The sequence below is a fragment of the Bombina bombina genome, chromosome 3, assembly GCF_027579735.1.
Source record: "Bombina bombina isolate aBomBom1 chromosome 3, aBomBom1.pri, whole genome shotgun sequence".
NCBI lineage: Eukaryota > Metazoa > Chordata > Amphibia > Anura > Bombinatoridae > Bombina > Bombina bombina.
The window spans coordinates 805,394,429-805,417,952 of NC_069501.1; the positions used below are offsets into that span (position 1 = coordinate 805,394,429).

The 23,524-nt window shown below is 39.8% G+C and overlaps 1 protein-coding gene across 2 annotated transcripts in view; it reads right to left on the reverse strand.

The window, feature by feature from the left end:
- Window positions 1-984: 984 nt before the first annotated feature.
- Window positions 985-23,524, reverse strand: part of CYFIP1 (cytoplasmic FMR1 interacting protein 1) — a 543,505-nt gene continuing 520,965 nt past the window's right edge. For both annotated transcript variants that reach the window (XM_053707734.1, XM_053707733.1), the window contains exon 31: window positions 985-1,821. In XM_053707734.1, coding sequence (XP_053563709.1) covers window positions 1,657-1,821 — 165 coding nt within the window. In that variant the 3' untranslated portion in view covers window positions 985-1,656. The remainder of the gene's footprint in view (window positions 1,822-23,524) is intronic.

The following is a 23,524-nucleotide window of genomic DNA, read 5'->3' on the forward strand; positions in this document are numbered from 1 at the left end:
CTTCATCTATCTCCTGCCTGAGAGTAAATAGTACACACCGGTACCATTTAAAAATATTTACTTTATCACCTAGCCGGCAAAGAGAATGACTGGGGGGTGGAGTTAAGGGGGAGCTATATAGACAGCTCTGCTGTGGGTGCTCTCTTTGCCACTTCCTGTTAGGAAGGACAATATCCCACAACTAAGGATGAAACCGTGGACTCGGTACATCATGCAAAAGAAAATACAGCCTTCTGAAATGTAAAATTACATCCTACAGTGGCAACAATCCCAGCTTCCTAGAGAGCAGAAACATATGCATTTGTATCTTCTCTAGTTAGTGGTATATCAGTTTTATTAAGCTTAAGGGACGTAACTACAATAAGAAAAGATTCAAATGCACTGGAGCATTTACTTAGTGCACCATTTGCTTGCCTATAAGATACCTTCTGCAATTCAGTTAGCCAGATAGTCAGTTAGTTCCAGAGAGGCAAATATACTTCTGCTCCGGAGTTGGGTGACTATTGGCTACACATATACTAATGCTGTGTCACTCCAGAGATAACTCACTATATTTAACCCCCACAAAGGTGTTTAACATATTTATAGACAACTAAGAGTGCAAGAATACAATTCTTTAGTGCATTACGGCATTTACTTATGTAATTTTAGGTCCCCAAATCGTCTCACCCCAGCTTCTACTTGTAGCTGATTGTGTGTTCCAGTAAACATATCTGACAATAAAAGTGTCTCTACATTATGATGATTTTGATTTAGAAGTGTATGAGTAATCAGCATGTGTGTGTAAAATACATTTAGCTAGATCTACCGTTTTTGTTAATGTTTTTTATTACATGTGCATTTATTCTAAGTGTCCCAAATACAAAGTAGAAAATAAGATATTTTACATAATCAAATATAAGAAGAAAAAAAAGTGCCTACATTGCTGAGCCTGGCAAAGCTAAGAACAATGTTTTGATTATATGGGAAAAAAACACATTAGGATGGATTGTTATTGTTTATTTCCAAGCCCTTACAGCAGACACAAGGGGACTGAGCCAATGTTCTTTAGTCTGGCATTAAATACCAACAGCTTTTGTAATCATTATAATGAAATCATAGAGAAAGGCAATTTAATAACCAGATATTATAAGAAACATTTATTGCATTACAGAAAATAAGGAATTACAGATTAAATGGTATCTCACAAAGCAGTAGGACATCACTTTTATAAGGAATGTTTTTAGCATTTTTTTTTAAATTTATTTTAATGTGACTGGCATTAAATTTATTCCAAAGTGAGAAAGATTTAGGCAAACACAATGAATGTGATTTCTGTATGTAACTAGTGGTGTTACACAATTTAAATTATTTCCTTTAATACAGAAGTATGCCAAATATGGAATACAGGCTTTTAAAAAAAACAACAACATTCTTCTGTCTGCTAAATATTGTGTGTTAACTGTCCCTTAGAACCATAATTGTAATAGATATATAAGATTAGAAAAATAGGAAGACCATGTACAAAAAAATAAAAAAAAAATAGGTCCATCAGATACAGTGCATGGGCTGGTTTTCTTTTAAAAAGCTACACTAGTAAAAGAAGGCTGCATTTCATCATCTAATGACATGTACAAAATATCTGCAGTCCGCACACAAGAGCAGCACAAAGCAGTGTCAGTTGCTGGCCAGTGATTGGTGAATGGGAGGCTGGAAGCAGCGGACATGTTCTACAGGTGTATTTTCTCCATCTCCTGCTTTTATGTATTTATCTAAGACAATAAATATCTCGTCATTCAGGATCTGGAATTTGCGGATACGTTCTACCATCTTCTTCAAAGCCTGAAAGAAATATATTATTTAAAAAGTCAGCTAGTACATACACAATAATAAAATCATTTTTGTTGTAAATTTAGACCATTTGTTATTATTATTATACAAAAAGATTTAAACTTAAGTAGAAATATAAACCTAATGTTAAATGATATAGCGTTGAATATTTGGAGGTAACAGAATAAATAACCGTTAGTCTGCTAATGCAATTCACAGTATGCAAACATCTGTGGTGGGACTGAAGTACAGTATTAGTTTGCAGGTGTTATTCCTAAATGTCACGGATTTAAAAGGACATGAAACCCAAATTTTTTCTTTCATGATTCAGATAGATTATACATTTTTAAACAACTTTCCAATTTACTTCTGTTATTAATTTTGCTTCATTCTCTAGATAGCTTTTATTGAAGAAGCGGCAATGCACTCCTGGGATCTAGCTGAACACATTTCTAAGGCAATGAAAATGGGCATAGAAGTTTAGCCTCCAATCAGCAGCTAGCTTCCAGCTCCGTTGCTTTTCAACAAAGGATGCCAAAAGAATGAAGCAAATTAATTTGTTTATAATTTGTGTTCTATCTGAATCATGAAAGAAAAATGTGGGTTTCATGTCCCTTTAAGTAAGCTCTAAATTAATAGAGAAAAGTAAACAAACAACCTCCCCCTAAAAAAAACATCATCAAAGAAGTAATCTCAGAGATGCAAGTTTTTGCCACAATGGCTGTCCATGCACCCTGTGTGGGAGTTAAAGGGATAGTAAACCCACATTTCTCTTGTTAAGTGTATCCAGTCCACGGATCATCCATTACTTATGGGATATTCTCCTTCCCAACAGGAAGTTGCAAGAGGATCACTCACAGCAGAGCTGCTATATAGCTCCTCCCCTAACTGTCATATCCAGTCATTCTCTTGCAACCCTCAACAAAGATGGAGGTCGTAAGAGGAGAGTGGTGTTTTATACTTAGTTTATTTCTTCAATCAAAAGTTTGTTATTTTTAAATGGTACCGGAGTGTGCTGTTTATCTCAGGCAGTATTTAGAAGAAGAATCTGCCTGCATTTTCTATGATCTTAGCAGAAGTAACTAAGATCCATGGCTGTTCTCACATATTCTGAGGAGTGAGGTAACTTCAGAGAGGGAATGGCGTGCAGGTTTTTCTGCAATATGGTATGTGCAGTTAATATTTTTCTAGGGATGGAATTTGCTAGAAAATGCTTCTTATACCGGATTAATGTAAGTAAAGCCTTAAATGCAGTGATAGCTACAGGTATCAGGCTTATTAATAGAGAGGCATACTCTTATAAAAATGTAATATAAAATGTTTGCTGGCATGTTAATCGTTTTTATATATGTTTGGTGACAAAACTTATTGGGGCCTAGTTTTTTTCCACATGGCTGGTTTGATTTCTGCCTAGAGACAGTTTCCTGAAGCTTTCCACTGTTGCAATATGAGTGGGAAGGGCCTATTTTAGTGCAGCTAAAAATACTGACAGAGACATTCAGCTTCCCTCTGCATGATACAGGACATCTCTGAAGGGCTCAAAAGGCTTCAAAGTCGTGTTTGAGGAGGGTAACAATCACAGTAGACTGTGGCAGTTGTTGTGACTGTGTTTAAAAAACGTTTTTGTCATTTATTATTCTGTTTTTGTTATTAAGGGGTTAATCATCCATTTGCAAGTGGGTGCAATGCTCTGCTGACTTGTTGCATACACTGTAAACATTTTGTTAGTGTAACTGCCTTTTTTCACTGTTATTTCAAATTTTGTCAAAATTTGTTTCTCTTAAAGGCACAGTAACGTTTTTTATATTGCTTGTTAACTTGCTTTAAAGTGTTTTCCAAGCTTGCTAGTCTCATTGCTAGTCTGTACAAACATGTCTGAAACAGAGGATACTTGTTCATTATGTTTAAAAGCCATGGTGGAGCCCCATAGGAGAATGTGTACTAAATGTATTGATTTCACCTTAAACAGTAAAGATCAGTCTTTATCTATAAAAGAATTGTCACCAGAGGGGTCTGTCGAGGGGGAAGTTATGCCGACTAACTCTCCCCACGTGTCGGACCCTTCGCCTCCCGCTCAAGGGACGCACGCTAATATGGCGCCAAGTACATCAGGGACGCCCATAGCGATTACTTTGCAGGACATGGCTGCAATCATGAATAATACCCTGTCAGAGGTATTATCCAGATTGCCTGAATTGAGAGGCAAGCGCGATAGCTCTGGGGTTAGACGAGATACAGAGCGCGTAGATGCTGTAAGAGCCATGTCTGATACTGCGTCACAATATGCAGAACCTGAGGACGGAGAGCTTCAGTCTGTGGGTGACGTCTCTGATTTGGGGAGACCTGATTCAGAGATTTCTAATTTTAAATTTAAGCTTGAGAACCTCCGTGTATTGCTTGGGGAGGTATTAGCTGCTCTGAATGACTGTGACACAATTGCAGTGCCAGAGAAATTGTGTAGGCTGGATAAATACTATGCAGTGCCGGTGATTACTGATGTTTTTCCAATACCTAAAAGGCTTACAGAAATTATTAGTAAGGAGTGGGATAGGCCCGGTGTGTGCCCTTTTCCCCACCTCCTATATTTAGAAAAATGTTTCCAATAGATGCCACTACACGGGACTTATGGCAGACTGTCCCTAAGGTGGAGGGAGCAGTTTCTACTTTAGCAAAGCGTACCACTATCCCGGTTGAGGACAGTTGTGCTTTTTCAGATCCAATGGATAAAAAAATTAGACGGTTACCTTAAGAAAATGTTTATACAACAAGGTTTTATTTTACAGCCCCATGCATGCATTGCGCCTGTCACTGCTGCGGCGGCATTCTGGTTTGAGGCCCTGGAAGAGGCCATCCATACAGCTCCATTGACTGAAATTGTTGACAAGCTTAGAACTCTTAAGCTAGCTAACTCATTTGTTTCTGATGCCATTGTTCATTTGACTAAACCAACGGCTAAGAATTCCGGATTCGCCATCCAGGCGCGTAGGGCGCTATGGCTCAAATCCTGGTCAGCTGATGTGACTTCAAAGTCTAAATTACTCAACATTCCTTTCAAGGGGCAGACCTTATTCGGGCCTGGTTTGAAAGAAATTATTGCTGACATTACTGGAGGTAAGGGTCATACCCTTCCTCAGGACAGGGCCAAATCAAAGGCCAAACAGTCTAATTTTCGTGCCTTTCGAAATTCCAAGGCAGGTGCAGCATCAACTTCCTCCGCTTCAAGACAAGAGGGAACTTTTGCTCAATCTAAGCAGGCCTGGAAACCTCACCAGTCCTGGAACAAAGGCAAGCAGGCCAGAAAGCCTGCTGCTGCCTCTAAGACAGCATGGAACGGCCCCCTATCCGGCGACGGATCTAGTAGGGGGCAGACTTTTTCTCTTCGCCCAGGCATGGGCAAGAGATGTTCAGGATCCCTGGGCGTTGGAGATCATATCTCAGGGATATCTTCTGGACTTCAAAGCTTCCCCTCCACAAGGGAGATTTCATCTTTCAAGGTTATCTGCAAATCAGATAAAGAAAGAGGCATTCCTACGCTGTGTGCAAGACCTCCTAGAAATGGGAGTGATCCATCCAGTTCCGCGGACGGAACAAGGACAGGGTCTTTATTCAAATCTGTTTGTGGTTCCCAAAAAAGAGGGAACCTTCAGACCAATTTTGGATCTAAAGATCTTAAACAAATTCCTCAGAGTTCCATCTTCAAAATGGAAACTATTCGGACCATCCTACCCATGATCCAAGAGGGTCAGTACATGACCACAGTGGACTTAAAGGATGCCTACCTTCACATACCGATTCACAAAGATCATCATCGGTTCCTAAGGTTTGCCTTTCTAGACAGGCATTACCAATTTGTAGCTCTTCCCTTCGGGTTGGCTACAGCCCCGAGAATCTTTACGAAGGTTCTGGGCTTACTTCTGGCGGTTCTAAGACCGCGAGGCATAGCGGTGGCTCCGTATCTAGACGACATCCTGATACAGGCGTCAAGCTTTCAAATTGCCAAGTCTCATACAGAGATAGTTCTGGCATTTCTGAGATTGCACGGGTGGAAAGTGAACGAGGAAAAGAGTTCTCTATCCCCACTCACAAGAGTCTCCTTCTTAGGGACTCTTATAGATTCTGTAGAGATGAAAATTTACCTGACGGAGTCCAGGTTATCAAAGCTTTTAAATGCTTGCCGTATTCTTCATTCCATTCCGCGCCCTTCGGTGGCTCAGTGTATGGAGGTGATCGGCTTAATGGTAGCGGCAATGGACATAGTGCCATTTGCGCGCTTACATCTCAGACCGCTGCAATTATGCATGCTAAGTCAGTGGAATGGGGATTACACAGATTTGTCCCCTCTGCTAAATCTGGATCAAGAGACCAGAGATTCTCTTCTCTGGTGGTTGTCTCGGGTCCACCTGTCCGAGGGTATGACCTTTCGCAGGCCAGATTGGACAATTGTAACAACAGATGCCAGCCTTCTAGGTTGGGGTGCAGTCTGGAACTCCCTGAAGGCACAGGGATCGTGGACTCAGGAGGAGAAACTCCTTCCGATAAATATTCTGGAGTTAAGAGCAATATTCAATGCTCTTATAGCTTGGCCTCAGTTAGCAACACTGAGGTTCATCAGATTTCAGTCGGACAATATCACGACTGTGGCTTACATCAACCATCAAGGGGGAACCAGGAGTTCCCTAGCGATGTTAGAAGTCTCAAAAATAATTTGCTGGGCAGAGACTCACTCTTGCCACCTGTCAGCAATCCATATCCCAGGCCTGGAGAACTGGGAGGCGGATTTTCTAAGTCGTCAGACTTTTCACCCGGGGGAGTGGGAACTCCATCCGGAGGTGTTTGCTCAGTTGATTCATCGTTGGGGCAAACCAGAGTTGGATTTCATGGCGTCTCGCCAGAACGCCAAGCTTCCTTGTTGCGGATCCAGGTCCAGGGACCCAGAAGCGACGCTGATAGATGCTCTAGCAGCGCCTTGGTTCTTCAACCTGGCTTATGTGTTTCCACCGTTTCCTCTGCTCCCTCGACTGATTGCCAAAATCAAACAGGAGAGAGCATCGGTGAGTCTAATAGCGCCTGCGTGGCCACGCAGGACCTGGTATGCAGACCTAGTGGACATGTCATCCTTTCCACCATGGACTCTGCCTCTAAGACAGGACCTTCTAATACAAGGTCCTTTCAATCATCCAAATCTAATTTCTCTGAGACTGACTGCATGGAGATTGAACGCTTGAATCTATCAAAGCGTGGCTTCTCCGAGTCAGTCATTGATACCTTAATACAGACACGAAAGCCTGTTACCAGGAAAATCTATCACAAGATATGGCGTACATATCTTTACTGGTGTGAATCCAAGAATTACTCATGGAGTAAGGTTAGGATTCCTAGGATATTGTCCTTTCTCCAAGAGGGTTTGGACAAAGGATTATCAGCTAGTTCCTTAAAGGGACAGATTTCTGCTCTGTCTATTCTTTTGCACAAGCGTCTGGCAGAAGTTCCAGACGTCCAGGCATTTTGTCAGGCTTTGGTTAGAATTAAGCCTGTGTTTAAACCTGTTGCTCCCCCATGGAGCTTACACTTGGTTCTTAAAGTTCTTCAAGGAGTTCCGTTTGAACCCTTTCATTCCATTGATATTAAGCTTTTATCTTGGAAAGTTCTGTTTTTGATGGCTATTTCCTCGGCTCGGAGAGTCTCTGAACTATCTGCCTTACAATGTGATTCTCCTTATCTGATTTTTCATGCAGATAAGGTAGTTCTGCTTACCAAACCTGGGTTTTTACCTAAGGTGGTTTCTAACAAGAATATCAATCAAGAGATTGTTGTTCCATCATTGTGTCCTAATCCTTCTTCAAAGAAGGAACGTCTTTTACATAATCTGGACGTAGTCCGTGCCTTGAAGTTTTACTTACAAGCTACTAAAGATTTTCGTCAAACATCTTCCCTGTTTGTCGTTTATTCTGGACAGAGGAGAGGTCAAAAAAGCTTAGTCAACCTCTCTTTCCTTTTGGCTTCGGAGTATTATACGCCTAGCCTATGAGACTGCTGGACAGCAGCCCCCTGAAAGGATTACAGCTCATTCTACTAGAGCTGTGGCTTCCACCTGGGCCTTTAAAAATGAGGCCTCTGTTGAACAGATTTGCAAGGCCGCGACTTGGTCTTCGCTTCACACTTTTTCAAAATTTTACAAATTTGATACTTTTGCTTCTTCGGAGGCTGTTTTTGGGAGAAAGGTTCTTCAGGCAGTGGTTCCTTCCGCTTAATCCCTGCCTTGTCCCTCCCATCATCCGTGTACTTTAGCTTTGGTATTGGTATCCCATAAGTAATGGATGATCCGTGGACTGGATACACTTAACAAGAGAAAACATAATTTATGCTTACCTGATAAATTTATTTCTCTTGTAGTGTATCCAGTCCACGGCCCGCCCTGTCATTTTAAGGCAGGTCTAAAATTTAATTAAACTACAGTCACCACTGCACCCTATGGTTTCTCCTTTCTCTGTTTGTTTCGGTCGAATGACTGGATATGACAGTTAGGGGAGGAGCTATATAGCAGCTCTGCTGTGGGTGATCCTCTTGCAACTTCCTGTTGGGAAGGAGAATATCCCATAAGTAATGGATGATCCGTGGACTGGATACACTACAAGAGAAATAAATTTATCAGGTAAGCATAAATTATGTTTTTTTCTTTCATGATTGAGATACAGCATGCAATTTTATGCAACTTTCTAATTTACTCCTATTATCAATTTCTCTTCCTTCTCTTGGTATCTTTATTTAAAAAGCAGAAAACAATGTATGTAAGAACTTACCTGCTAAATTCATTACTTTCATAGTGGCAAGAGTCCATGAGCTAGTGACGTATGGGATATACATTCCTACCAGGAGGGGGCAAAGTTTCCCAAACCTCAAAATGGCTATAAATACACCTCCCACCACACTCATACCTTAGTTTACACCTCACTACTAGGCTATACGTTAAAGGAGTAAAAAAGCATACAAAATGAGTAACTGGAAAAAATAATGTGCTTTTATACAAAAAAATCATAACCACCAAAGAATAGGGTGGACTCTTGCCACTATGAAAGAAATTAATTTATCAGGTAAGTAAATTATGTGTTTTCTTTCATGTAAGTGGCAAGAGTCCATAAGCTAGTGACGTATGGGATATAATACCCAAGATGTGGAAGTCCACAGAGTCACTAGAGAGGGAGGGATAAAATAAAAACAGCTATTTCCACAGAGAAATTAAATCCAAATATTAAGTTTTTCAGAAAAACTATAAAAGAACTCAAATCATAGGCACTAGAATCAAACAGACAACTGCCTGAAGAACCTTTCTACCAAAGACTGCTTCTGAAGAAGTAAACATAAAAAAGGTAACATTTTAATAAAAATATACAAAGAAGATCAAGCTGCTGCTATGCAAATTTGATCAACTGAAGCTCCATTCTTGAAAACCCAAGACATAGCGTCTGATCTAGTAGAATGAGCTGTAATATGCTGAGGCGAATACTGCTCCTCCAAATAAGCTTTAAAAATCAAAAGCTCCGACCAAGATGCCAAGGAAATGGCAGAAGCTTTCAGACTTTTTCTGTAACCAGAAAAAATAACAAATAGACTAGAAGTCTTACTGAAATCTAAGCCGTGTCAACATAATATTGCAAAATTCTTACCACATTCAAAGAATATAAAGACCCCTTAGGAGTATTCCTAGGGGTAGGACACAACGAAGAAACAATAATCTCTCCATTGATGTTGTTAAAAGTTCAGTTTATCTTAAAGGAAATCAGATAAAGAGACAATTCAGAAACTTTTCTAGCAGAAGAGAAAACCAAAGAAATAACACTTTCCAAGAAAGTAGATAAATAACCAAAGAATGCAGAGATTTTAAAGGAAAAACATGCAAAAACTTAAAAACCAAATCGAGACTCCAAGGAGGAGAAATTGATTTAATAACAGGCTTGATATGAAACAAAACCTGAAACAAAGAGTGAAAATCAGGAAGCTGAACAATCTGTTTATGAAAGACGAAAAAAGCAGAGATTTTGTCCTTTCAAAGGATTTACATACAAAAACCTGAATTCAGATCACCCTGAAGAAACTGTAAAATCCTAGGAATTCAAAAGAATGCCAAGAATAATCATGAGTGGAACACCCTAAAATATAGGATTTCCAAACCCTAAATTAAAATTTCCTTGAAACAGATTTCTAAACCTGTATCATAGAGAAAAAATAACAGAGTCATAAAAAACTTCTATGAACAAAAACTAAGTGTTCAAATTCCATGCCTTCAAAATGTAGAAATTTGAGATCCTATAAAGAACTGGGCCTTGAGACAAAAGAGGTCTCACCAAAGCTGACAACTGGACATTTGGACAAAGTCTGCATACCAAAACCTGAAAGGCCATGCTGGTGCTATCAGAAACACATAAGATTGTTCCATTATGATCTTGGAGATCACCCTTTGGAAGAAGAACCAGACACAGAAAAAAGAAAGCAGGTTGAGAAAACAGAACTGCTAAAGTATTCATCATTTCCGCCCGCAAATCACCAATCCTGGAAAGGTATCTGAAGATTCCTGTTCAGGCGAGAGGCCAACAGATCTAATTCTAGAAGACCCCACATCTGTACAAGTTGAAAAAAACACATCTGGATGGAGAAACCACTCCCCCGGATGAATAAAATGACGGCTGAAATAATATACTTCCCAATTGTCTAGATCTGAGATATGAATCGCAGAGTCTTGACAAGAGTTGGATTATGCCCAAGAAAATATCAAAGATACTTCTTTCATCGCTAAAGGACTGAAAGTCCCCCTTGATGATTGACATATGCCACTGTCTGTGACATTGTCTGATTGAAAACAAAAGTAAAGTTATCTCTTCAAATAGAGGCCAAGCCTGAAAAGCTCTAAAAATAGCACAGAGTTCTAAATATTGATTGGAAATCTCGCCTCTTGAGGATTCCAAACCCCTTGTGCTCCCCAACCTGAAAGACTTGCATCTGTTGTGATCACAATCCAGGAAGGATGAACAAAGGAGGCCCCTTTAAACAATAAGGTGATGGTTAAACCACCAAGTCAGAGAAAGCTGAGTGTTGGGATTAAAGTATATCAACTGTGATAACTGAGTATAATCCCTGCACCACTGGTGCAACATGCAAAAGCTGTAGAGGTTTCATATGAAAATAAGCAAAGGAGATTGCGTCCGACGCAGCAATCATAAGACCTTAAACTTTTATACACATAATCACTGAAGGTTTAGACAAACTAAGACCAATTTCATTTAAGAATGCAGAGATTTTAAAGGAAAAACCTGCAAAAACTTAAAAACCAAATCGAGACTCCAAGGAGGAGAAATTGATTTAATAACAGGCTTGATATGAAACAAAACCTGAAACAAAGAGTGAAAATCAGGAAGCTGAACAATCTGTTTATGAAAGACGAAAAAAGCAGAGATTTTGTCCTTTCAAAGGATTTACATACAAAAACCTGAATTCAGATCACCCTGAAGAAACTGTAAAATCCTAGGAATTCAAAAGAATGCCAAGAATAATCATGAGTGGAACACCCTAAAATATAGGATTTCCAAACCCTAAATTAAAATTTCCTTGAAACAGATTTCTAAACCTGTATCATAGAGAAAAAATAACAGAGTCATAAAAAACTTCTATGAACAAAAACTAAGTGTTCAAATTCCATGCCTTCAAAATTTAGAAATTTGAGATCCTATAAAGAACTGGGCCTTGAGACAAAAGAGGTCTCACCAAAGCTGACAACTGGACATTTGGACAAAGTCTGCATACCAAAACCTGAAAGGCCATGCTGGTGCTATCAGAAACACATAAGATTGTTCCATTATGATCTTGGAGATCACCCTTTGGAAGAAGAACCAGAGACAGAAAAAAGAAAGCAGGTTGAGAAAACAGAACTGCTAAAGTATTCATCATTTCCGCCCGCAAATCACCAATCCTGGAAAGGTATCTGAAGATTCCTGTTCAGGCGAGAGGCCAACAGATCTAATTCTAGAAGACCCCACATCTGTACAAGTTGAAAAAAACACATCTGGATGGAGAAACCACTCCCCCGGATGAATAAAATGACGGCTGAAATAATATACTTCCCAATTGTCTAGATCTGAGATATGAATCGCAGAGTCTTGACAAGAGTTGGATTATGCCCAAGAAAATATCAAAGATACTTCTTTCATCGCTAAAGGACTGAAAGTCCCCCTTGATGATTGACATATGCCACTGTCTGTGACATTGTCTGATTGAAAACAAAAGTAAAGTTATCTCTTCAAATAGAGGCCAAGCCTGAAAAGCTCTAAAAATAGCACAGAGTTCTAAATATTGATTGGAAATCTCGCCTCTTGAGGATTCCAAACCCCTTGTGCTCCCCAACCTGAAAGACTTGCATCTGTTGTGATCACAATCTAGGAAGGATGAACAAAGGAGGCCCCTTTAAACAATAAGGTGATGGTTAAACCACCAAGTCAGAGAAAGCTGAGTGTTGGGATTAAAGTATATCAACTGTGATAACTGAGTATAATCCCTGCACCACTGGTGCAACATGCAAAAGCTGTAGAGGTTTCATATGAAAATAAGCAAAGGAGATTGCGTCCGACGCAGCAATCATAAGACCTTAAACTTTTATACACATAATCACTGAAGGTTTAGACAAACTAAGACCAATTTCATTTGTCTCTTGTTAGAGAAAGAGTCAGACACACTGAATCTATCTTGGAAACCTAAGAAGGTGACCTTGTCTGAAGAATCAAGAAACTCTTAGGTAAATCGATCCTCCAACCATATACTTGACGAAACAACATTAGTTGTTTCGTGTGAGATTCAGCTAAAAGAAAAAAACTGAACTAGTACCAAGACCGTCCAAAAACACTGCAATAACTTAGCCTCTGATTACAGAAAGAACACCAAGAACCTTCGAAAAAAATCTTGGTGCTGCTGCTAGTCCAAATGGAAAAGCAACAAATTGGTAATGGTTGTCTAGAAAAAAGAATCTCAGAAAATAATAGTGGTCTGGATGAATCGAAAAATGGAAAATAAGTGACCTGTAAAGTCTATAGTGGACATGAAATAACCTTGCTAAACAAAAGGTAGAATAGTCCTTATAGTCACCATCTTGAAAGTTGGGACTCTTACAAAACAATTTATAGTTTTCAGATCCAGGTATGGATCTGAAAAAAAATCTTCCCTCTTAGGGACAATGAATAGATTGAAAATAGAAATCCAATCCCTGTTCCTGCTGATGAACTGGTACAATCACCCCTGAAAACTCTAGTTCTGAAACACATTTCAGAAAAGCCTGAGCCTTTACAGGGTTTGTTGCACCATGAGTAAGAAAGAATCTTCCCAAGGAAGGTCTCATTCTAAAATCTATTTGAAACCCTTGAGAAACAATATTCTATTGATTTTGGACTGAACCTGTCCAAATGTCTTGAAATAACTTAATCTGCCCCCGTCCACACCAGAAGAACTGGTTTGAGGGCCGCACCTACATGCAGACTTAAAGGCTAAATTTGGTTTCTTATAAAGCTTGGAATTATTCCAATTCGGAGATAGTCTCTAATTAGAGCCAGAAGCCTTAGGGAAATTAGGTTTTCTGTTCTCCATTCTGACGAAAGGAACGAAAACAAATGAGAGCTCCAAATTTACCCTTAAATTACTTATATAAGGGCAGAACAAAACTCCCTTATCGCCAGATATAATGGAGATAATACAATCCAATTGAGAACCAAATAAATTATTACCCTGAAAAGATAGAGATAATAATTTATATTTTAGGCACCATGGCAGAATTTCAAGATTCAAACCATAAAGCTCTTCTACATAGAATAGCTAAAAACAAAGATTTGACATTAATCCTAAATGACATCAAATACAGTATCATAAATAAAATGATTCACATACTGAAGCAAAAAACAATGTTATACACTTCAGAATCTGATAACTGCTACGCTGACTGTCCAACCTGAAAGTTGAAGCCGCAGCAACATCATCCTAAGAATATAAACAGTATGTAAATATGCTCTTCTAAGGTAAGATTCAAGCTTCCTTAAAGGATCCTGAAAATATAAGTACTATCTTCCATAGGAATAGCAGTACATTCCCAAAAAGGAACCAGGTTTAGACCATTCTTTAGCAAATATATTACAGATAGCATCTAGAATAGGAAAAAAACCTTAGGAGCAACCTTAGAAATCTTTAAACACAGAATTTAAATGGATTATCAAATTAGATATTAGGAGAACTAGACTCCTCAATACGTAAGGTTAACAATAATGTTCAATTTGAAAAAAGAAGAAAATTAGTCAATTACTATCTCTGATGCAGGTTCCTCTAAGAGAAAGGAACCCTCATCAGCAGAAGATACTTACGTATGCTGTTGGTCAGTACAAAATTGATTAAATCTATAACAAGTTTGGAAAGACATTTACGTTTGTTTGAAGGCGCAATAGCAGTCATAGGTTTCTTATGGCTGCAGCAGTAACATTTTTATATCAGCATAACTATTAGGTACATTAAACTAAGAAAGTAAAAACAGTTAATGTAATTGTACATATAGAAACATTATCAGCATACAATAATATAAAATAAGTGCCCATAATTAAGCTGAGGGAATAAAATCAGCTTGACAATAACACACTTAGCTTTTGGTAGAATTGTGTTCAGACATCTTGTTTTCTACAGTAACATCAGAGGCAGGATCAGTTTGAGACATCTCGCAAAATGTAACAAAAAAGAAAAATAACATTTAGACAAAATTTTCAATTTCCATAATGTGAGAGTTTCAGAAAATAGGAAAAATTCATTATAGAATTTTTATAGAAAAAAAATAAGATCAAAAACAAGCATCATGGCTCTCTATAATAAAATGAAAGCATCGAGCCAAAGAGGGAGAGGCTTAATATAACAAATTTAGGCACCAAAAATGACGCAAACAAAGATCACGCAAATGCAGAGAAAAAAACTTTTGGCGCCAAAGCTAACACAATGAAAATTTGCGTCAACAAAGACGCAAGAAATGACGTGACTGGGGGGCGTGTCTGGCCTGGGACTGAAGATGGCCGCCTAACTGGGAGCTCCACAAAGATGATTTACATTTTGCCCGCAACCTAGAATTTGTACAGCCACCCAGCCCGATATTGTGCTCCCTAATGAAGCGGTAGATGTGCTGATTCAGTACATATTTTTATTTTGAAGATTTGAGGAGATTTCGGACCGGACCGCTGAGATTGACGGCTTCTCGTTTGAGAGATTTTGGCCCCCCCCCCCCCCCCATGGGAAACCGGATTAACAATTAACATGGAGGAGAACTTATATCTACAGGCGCAAGCCCTACTTGAGGAATATGAACAGCGGATGCATAAAAGGTTTGATCGGCTCCTGGTAATGGCGGAGGCTCAGAGTAATGAAGCAGAGAAAACCCCGTTCATGCCTGCACTTTCTGAGTCGCAAACTGAGAACCGAAAAGGCAGTGTGTATAGCCAGAAGTTTACAGCTCCCTGCATTGAGGGTAAACTCTCCCCCAAGACATCTTACCATCAAGCACGTAAGGTACCTCCCACAGCTGATGCCCGAATTGCCGGGATGGATCGCAATACAACTATAATGCGGATTGGTTCACCCCAGATAGAACTATTGAAGATCACCACCGAGCAGGGGTATAATATTGGAGCTACCTGTCGTCTAATCCCCTTGCAGGACTGTAGTTTATTCATACTCGGCGGGGACGCGAGAGGTAGAACAGCTGACTCTCCTGTGTGCAGCCCTGTCTTACTTTGAATGAGAGCGGCTGGCTCCCTCGTGTGCGGCCCTATCTTGCTTTGGAGTCTGGGGAGGACTTATCTGACCTACCTAGTGCAACATCTTTATTGCTATCTGGTATGTGGAGCCAGTCGTGTAGGAGTGGGTTAGTATGAGCATTTCACTCTGAGATCTATGACACTCGTCATCCCGGCCCTTTCAGACATTCATATCCAAACTCGACTAGGGCTGCCTCTGTGGAAACTATCTATTGCCCCCTGCAAAGGAATTATTTTATATTTCTATGCTGTGTTTTCTTCTCAAATTCTATGGAAGCTCTTCATTGCTGTGCACAAGAGGGACTTAATTACTATTGTATATACTGTGTGCGTTTCCTTACCCATATTGTGCTTAGAGACCATTCATACATATATTTACTGTGATAATGTCCTTTATACAGGTAGTATGTGCTCATCTCTGTCTGCATTCCCTTAGACTCTAGGAGGTTAGAAGAATGTCTCACAGTCACCTCTTGAATGCCTATATATTTTAAGCTGCTAGTTGAGCAATCTGGAGCTGTATTATCTATGGTTCTAGTATTATATCTGTAGACATTGGGAAGTTTTATTTTTCTGCATACACTTATAGAGCTAAGCACCAATGGTCCCATATACAAACATTATATTGTAGGAGAAGTTTCTACCTTTAATTGAGCATAGTCCCAGTTATTAATATTATATTGCATTCAGCTTAACTAACTTCCACGTGATTTTCCATTGCAGCATACCTGAATTTATCTTAGGACTGACAACCTAGAAGCAATTCAATATATCCCTTCGGTGACTATGGGTGCGCTGTATGCAGCTAGGGCAAAAGAGATTTGTTTTGGGGTACGCATACTTGAGCATGCAGTGAATGGGACAATAAGACCGAAATGTTCTTTGGATACTTAAGATCACTCTGTTTTTTTTTTGTCTTTTTTATTATATATTTTTGTACAGCCACACAGTGATAACTCAGGGTTCTTGTGTAAACTGTGACCTAAAATTTAATCTCCTAGAAATTTTCTTTTCTTCTTAGGTAGCAGCAAAAGTATATTTGCAAGACTGTATGTGGCTAATATGTCAGCACTTAGATTGTCTTAAATGCAGTATGTTTCAACTTATTGTTACCACAAAAGAGTTTTCCCTTTGGGTCTGGCTGAACCTACATATAACTCAGGAATATATAGCATCTGAAGAAGTTTCCCACACAGCAGCTTTATCCCATTTATTTTGTTTCTTTTTTTTTTTCCCTGTCTTTAGAGATGGCAAACATACACACTCTTAGCCACAATGTGGTAATGATTAAGTAATTTACTCCCTGCATTATCCCTCCATTTCTGTTTGGCAGAGTTTCACAGTCTCTGCCCTGTCCAAAGAGTTTAGCTGCTCTTTGGGCCCTAATACGAATAAAATAGTTGGGTTTACATATATATTCTTTCCTACATTTAGTGTGTTAGTTATTATATTCTTACTTTACTTAACCTTTAACCTGATGACGGTTTAAGATTAGATTGTTTACTGGTTTTCTTTACGCAACTTAAACTAAAACTGTGTTAATAATGATATGTCCTCAACTATACTCCAGACTTCAGATCCCTTGGGTGGATCTTTGTAGCATTGACGACTCTGGGAAGATTAATAACTAAAATGAGGTATATTGAGGAAGGGTAATATTTTGTGCCCGGTTGGGCAAGACCTGACTTTCTATTAAGTGGTGTACACAAGTATGTAACAAATGTGTTACCGTTTTCTGTGATGTTGCACTTCAATATGTGAATGTTTTATTACTGTTCTGTTTACCTCAATAAAAACATTTAAAAAAAAAAAAAAAAAAAAAATGACGTGACTCGTGTCACAACAGATACAACTTCGCGCCAAAAATTTTCACGACAAGAATGACGCAATAAAAAAAAGCATTTTGCATCCCCGCGAGCCTAGTTTGTCCGCAAACATTTTCAAAACTGAGGTAAGAAATTTTTTTACTCCCCAAAACATAAATTCCATACTGAGACTGCAAAAGGGAAATAAACAGACATGACTCATGGCAAATATAAGCAAATACATATATTTAAAACTTTATAACATAAAGCGCCAAACATAGCTGAGAGTGTCTTAAAAATTGATAAATACTTACTAGAAGATACCCATCAACATATAGCAGACAGCCAAACCAGTACTGAAAAATATCAGCAGAGGTAATGGTATAGGAGTAGAACGTCAATCTGAAAAGGGAGGCAGGGGATGAATCCCTGCGATCAATTACAGAGAGCCTTTGAAAGGATTTCCCATGAGTGAAACCACTAAATCAACAGGCAATACTCTCTTCACATCCCTGTGACAAACACTTTACTCTGAGAGGAATTGGGCTTCAAAATGCTTAGAAGCGACTATCATAGAAGAACTCAAGCACATCTCACTTCACCACCTTCATGGGAGGAAAAGTTTGTAAAAACTAAGGTATGAGTGTGGTGGGAGGTGTATTAATAGCCATTTTGAGGTTTGCAAAACTTTGCCCCCTCCTGGTAGGAATGTATATCCCATATGTCACTAGCTCATGGACTTACATGAAAGAAAACTTAATTTATGCTTACCTGATAAATTTATTTATTTCCGGATATGGTGAGTCCAGCGAATCATCAATTACTAGTGGGAATATCACTCCTGACCAGCAGGAGGCAGCAAAGAGCACTAAAGCAAAGCTGCTAAATATGTCACTTCCCTTACCCATAACCTCCAGTCATTCGGCCGAAGGAAAAATGGAAAAAGATGATAACACAAAAGTGTAGAGGTGTCTGACGTTTTAGAAAAAATAACTGTCTTAAATAAAGGGTGGGCCGTGGACTCACCATTTCCGGAAATAAATGTATCAGGTAAGCATAAATTATGTTTCTTTTCTAAGATATGGTGAGTCCAAGGGAGAACCCTTCTCCCAAAAGAAGCCGCAGCCGAAGCAAAAGTATTACATTTATAAAACTTTGAAAAAGTATGCAAAGAGGACCAAGTTGCAGCCTTGCAAATCTGTTCCACAAAAGCTTCATTTTTAAATGCCCAGGAAGAAGAAACAGCCCTTGTGGATTGAGCAGTGATTCTCTCAGGGGGTTGCTGTCCAGCAGTCTCATAGGGAAAATGAATAATACTCCTTAGCCAAAGAGAAAGAAAAGTAGCCGTAGCTTTCTGAACTTTGCGCTTCCTGGAAAAACAAAGCAGAAGACTGACGAAAGTCCTTAGTCACCTGAAGATAAAACTTCAATGCATGCACAACATCTAGGTTGTGCAACAAACTCTCCTTAGGAGAAGAAGAATTAGGACACAAAGAAGGAACCACAATCTGCTGATTAATATTCTTGTTTGAAACAACCTTAGGTAGGAAACAAAATTTAGTACATAGAACCACCTTATCAGAATGAAAAATAAGATAAGGAGACTCAAACTGTCGAGAGTTCCGAAAATCTCCGAGCAGAAGAAATAGCAACAAGAAACAAAACCTTCCAAGATAACATCTTAATATCTAAGGAATGCATAGGTTCAAACGGAGCTCTACAAGGCCGGACAAAAAGATTGGATATCTGGTACATTCACAAACGCTCATGCAGCTAAATAGACAATGCAGAAATCTGACCTTTCAGAGTACTAGCTGACAAACCCTTCTCCAGACTCTCCTGAAGAAAAGACAAAATCCTAGGAATCCTAATTCTACTCCAAGAGTAGCTTCTGGATTCACACCAATACAGATATTTAAGCCATATCTTATAGTAAATCTTTCTTGTCACAGGCTTACGAGCCTGAATCATGGTCTCAATGACTGACCTGAAAATCCACGCTTAGATAAAATCAAGCGTCCAATCTCCAAGGAGTCCAAGGAGTCCGCTTCAGAGAAGCGAGATTTGGATGAAGAAAAGGACCCTGAAGTAGAAGGTCCTTCCTTAGAGGAGGTAGACACAACATTTCCACTAGATCTGCATAGTAGATCCTGCAAGGCCATGCAGGCGCTATGAGAATCACTGACGCCCTCTTCTGCTTGATCCGAGCAATGACTCTTGGCAGGAGAGCGAACGGAGGAAAAATGTATGCTAGACTGAAATTCCAAGGGACTGCCAGAGCATCTATCAAGAAAGCCTGTGGATCCCTTGACCTCGAGCCGTACCTCAGAAGCTTGGCATTCTGCTGAGAAGCCATGAGATCCAGTTCTGGCTGCCCCAAATGAGGATTAAACTGGAAAATACTTCCAGATTGAGTTCCCACTCCCCCCTGATGAAAGGTCTGTCGCTCAGAAAATCCGCTTCCCAATTGTCCACTCCTGGGATGTGGATAGCAGAAAGACAACAGTTGAGACTCCGCCCACTGGATTATCCGGGCCACCTCTGTCATGGCCAAGGAACTCTGAGTTCCCCCCTGATGGTTAATGTATGCCACCATGTTATGTTGTCCTAATGAAACCTGATAAACCGGGCTAAGGCTAACTGAGGCCAGTCCAGTAGAGCATTGAAAATCACTCTCAGTTCTAGAATGTTTATAGGGAGAACTGAATCCTCCCAAGTCCAAAGACCCTGAGTCTTCAATGACCCCCAAATTGCTCCCCAACCTAGAAAGCTGGCATCCGTGGTCACAATCACCCAGGAAGGTCTGCGAAAGCAAGTTCCCTGGGAGAGTTGTTCCTGAGACAACCACCACAGAAGAGAGTCCCTTGTCGCCTAAACCAGAACTATTTGCGGAGACAGGTCTGCATAGTCCCTGTTCCATTGCCTTAACATGCATAACTGCAGAGGTCTGAGATGCAACCGAGCAAACGGAATGATGTCCATGGAAGCTACCATCAGACCAATTACTTCCATACATAGAGCCACTGACGGCCGAGGAGAGGACTGAAGGACAAGACAAGAGCTGAAGATCTTTGTTTTTTTGGCCTCTGTCAGAAATATCTTCATTAGTAGGGAGTCTATTATGGTCTCTAAAAACACTACTCTTGTGTCTGCAATCAGATAACTCTTTCCCAGATTCACCTTCCAACCGTGGGAGCGATCAAACAACAAGATCTCCGTATGAGAGTTTGCTTGTTAAAAAGAAGGTGTCTGAACCAGAATGTTGTCCAGATAAGGCGCTACTGCAATGCCCGAAACCAGATCACTGCCAAAAGAGCCCCCAGGAATGGAAGAGCCACAAACTGAAAATGATTGTCTAAGAAAGCAAACCTTAAAAACTTGTGATGATCCCGGTGAATGGGAAAATGAAGGTACTCATGGTCTATGGCTGTCAAACTGACCCTCTTGAACCAAAGGAAGAATGGAACGTATAGTCTCCATCTTGAAGGACGGTACTTTGAGGAACTTGTTTAAATACTTTAGGTCTAAAATAGGTCTGAAAGTCCCCTCTTTCTTGGGAACCACAAACATATTTGAATAAAATCTCAGACCCTGTTCCTGCGGAGGAACTGGTACTATAACTCCCAGGGCAAAAAGATCCTTGATACAATTTAAGAACGCCTCTCTCTTTATCTGGTCTACAGATAATCTTGAGAGAAGAAACCTGCCTCTGGGAGGAAAAGTCTTGAATTCTATCTTGTACCCCTGAGATACAATTTCCACGGCCCACAGGTCTGGGACATCTCTTATCCAAGCCTGAGCAAATTGAGAAAGCCTGCCCCCTACTAGATCCATTCCTGGATCGGGGGCCAACTCTTCATACTGGCTTGGAGTCAGCCGCAGGTTTCTTAGACTGTTTCCCCTTGTTCCAAGACTGACCAGACTTCCAGGAAGACTTGGATAGTTCCTGCTTGGAAGAGGAAGTGGAGGGTTTACCTCTAAAGTTAGGAAAGAAACGAAAATTACTCTGACTCCCTTTCTGCTTATTCTTCTTATCCTGAAGAAGAAAAGATCCCTTTCCTCCTTTGATATCTGAAATAATTTCAGCCAAACCCGGCCCAAACTATGTCTTACCCTTGTAGGGAATAGCTAATAACTTAGTCTTAGAAGAAATATATGCAGGATTTTAACCAAAGGGCTAAAACCGCAAAACCAGACATTTCTGCTCCCAGTTTAATGACCTGTAGGGAAGCATCCATAATAAAGGAATTAGCAAACAAAAGCCTTAATCCTGTCCTGGATCTCCTCAAGATGAGTATCTGTTTGAATAGAATCAGACAAGGCATCAAACCAGTAAGCTGCAGCACTGGTAACAGTAGCAATACACACCGCAGGCTGCCATTGAAGACCTTGGTGAACATACATTTTCTTTAATAATTCCTCCAATTTCTTATCCATTGGATCCTTAAAAGAACAACTATCCTCTATGGGAATAGTGGTCCTCTTAGCCAAAGTGGAAATAGCTCCTTCCACCTTAGGAACCATTTGCCACAACTCCTTAAAAGAGTCAGCTATAGGAAACATTTTCTTAAAAATAGGAGATGGAGAAAAAAAGAATACCAGGTCTCTCCCACTCCTGTGCAATAATCTCAGAAGCACAGTCTGGAACAGGAAATACCTCCACCGCAGAGGGAACATCAAAATACTTGTTCAGCTTACTAGACCTTCTTAGGGTTAACAACAATAGTAGTATTGGAGTCATCTAAGGTAGCCAAAACCTCCTTAACAAGCAGAGGTGTTCCAGCTTAAATCTGAAGGACAGAAGATTTCACCCTCAGATTCACCCAAAGAATCTTCATCCTCAGACTTCTGAGAGGAAATACTTTGATTAGCCACTTCAGGATCAGAAACCTTACTTACTGTTTCTTTAAATTTCCTTTTGCGTTTTCCCTGCAGTAGCACCTCAGATACCACAGAGGATACCTGGGCAGCAATATCTTGCAAAGTAACCCTAGATGGAGCATGAGAGGAAAACGCAGGGCATTGCATGTGCAGATGAAATAGGATTGGGACGCTTGAGGAGACAGCTGCGGCACATCTGAAACAGGAGGCTCCTGAACAGCATCCGCCTTAGCTAATGATGGCTCAGGGTCAAAAAGTCTATTTCTATGAGCTAAAGTTCTTTCAATACATGAACAAAAATGAACTGGGGGCTCCACCTGGGCATCAAAACATAAGCTACAGGTAACATCCTGCGCACCCTATTGATCCATAATACCAAAGGGAAAAAAAAAATCTAACTTTTTTCTTTTTAAACTTTTTTTTTTAATCTTTTAACAAAGGATATAAGACATAACAAAAAAAAGTTCTTAAAATAAATGTTCCCCTTTAAATTTACCAAATCAAGAAAGCATACCCCAGGCAACACTCTACACCTCAGCAAAATTACTGGAGGTGTCCTGCAACCTGCAGCAAAGTGAGGAAAAAAACGATCCCGTTTATAATCCGGATTCCAGAGAAGTAAAAACAGGAAGAAGCCTTCTAAACAGCAGAGCCATCTGAAATATGCGCACCTCACTCTACAGGAAGTGAAGAAAAGCGCCAAAAAACGAACTCTGACATCAACGAATCAGAACCTCCCTAAAAGCTGACAAAAAGCCCTTTTTTTAAAAAAACAAACAACTTTCTTGAAAACAGGCTTAAAAACAAACAATAAAACCCCCAATAAAAGTACATAATCCGTTACTAAAAATGGATCCTCACTGAGCCATCAATAAAATAAATAACTCCTCACACTAACAGTGCCTGCAAAAACTGCCATAAAACCTACACCCTGAAAGGAATAGTAAAAAAATGTCCCCCTGCATCGTTTCAGCTGAATAAGTGCCAAATGTTTCCCTGCTTACATAGAAAAATAAAACTGTAACTTACCTTAATATTTATCTGTCCAGCAGTAGTACGGATCACCTGGTTTGAGAGGATGCCATCCCTCACATGGACCTGTGGAAATACAGAAAGACTGAGTTAACTATCTAAATAGGGCAGCAAAATGTTTTGGGAAAACGCAGTGAGGATTGTACCCCACAAGTTCCCAATTGCTTAAATGCCACCACTGCC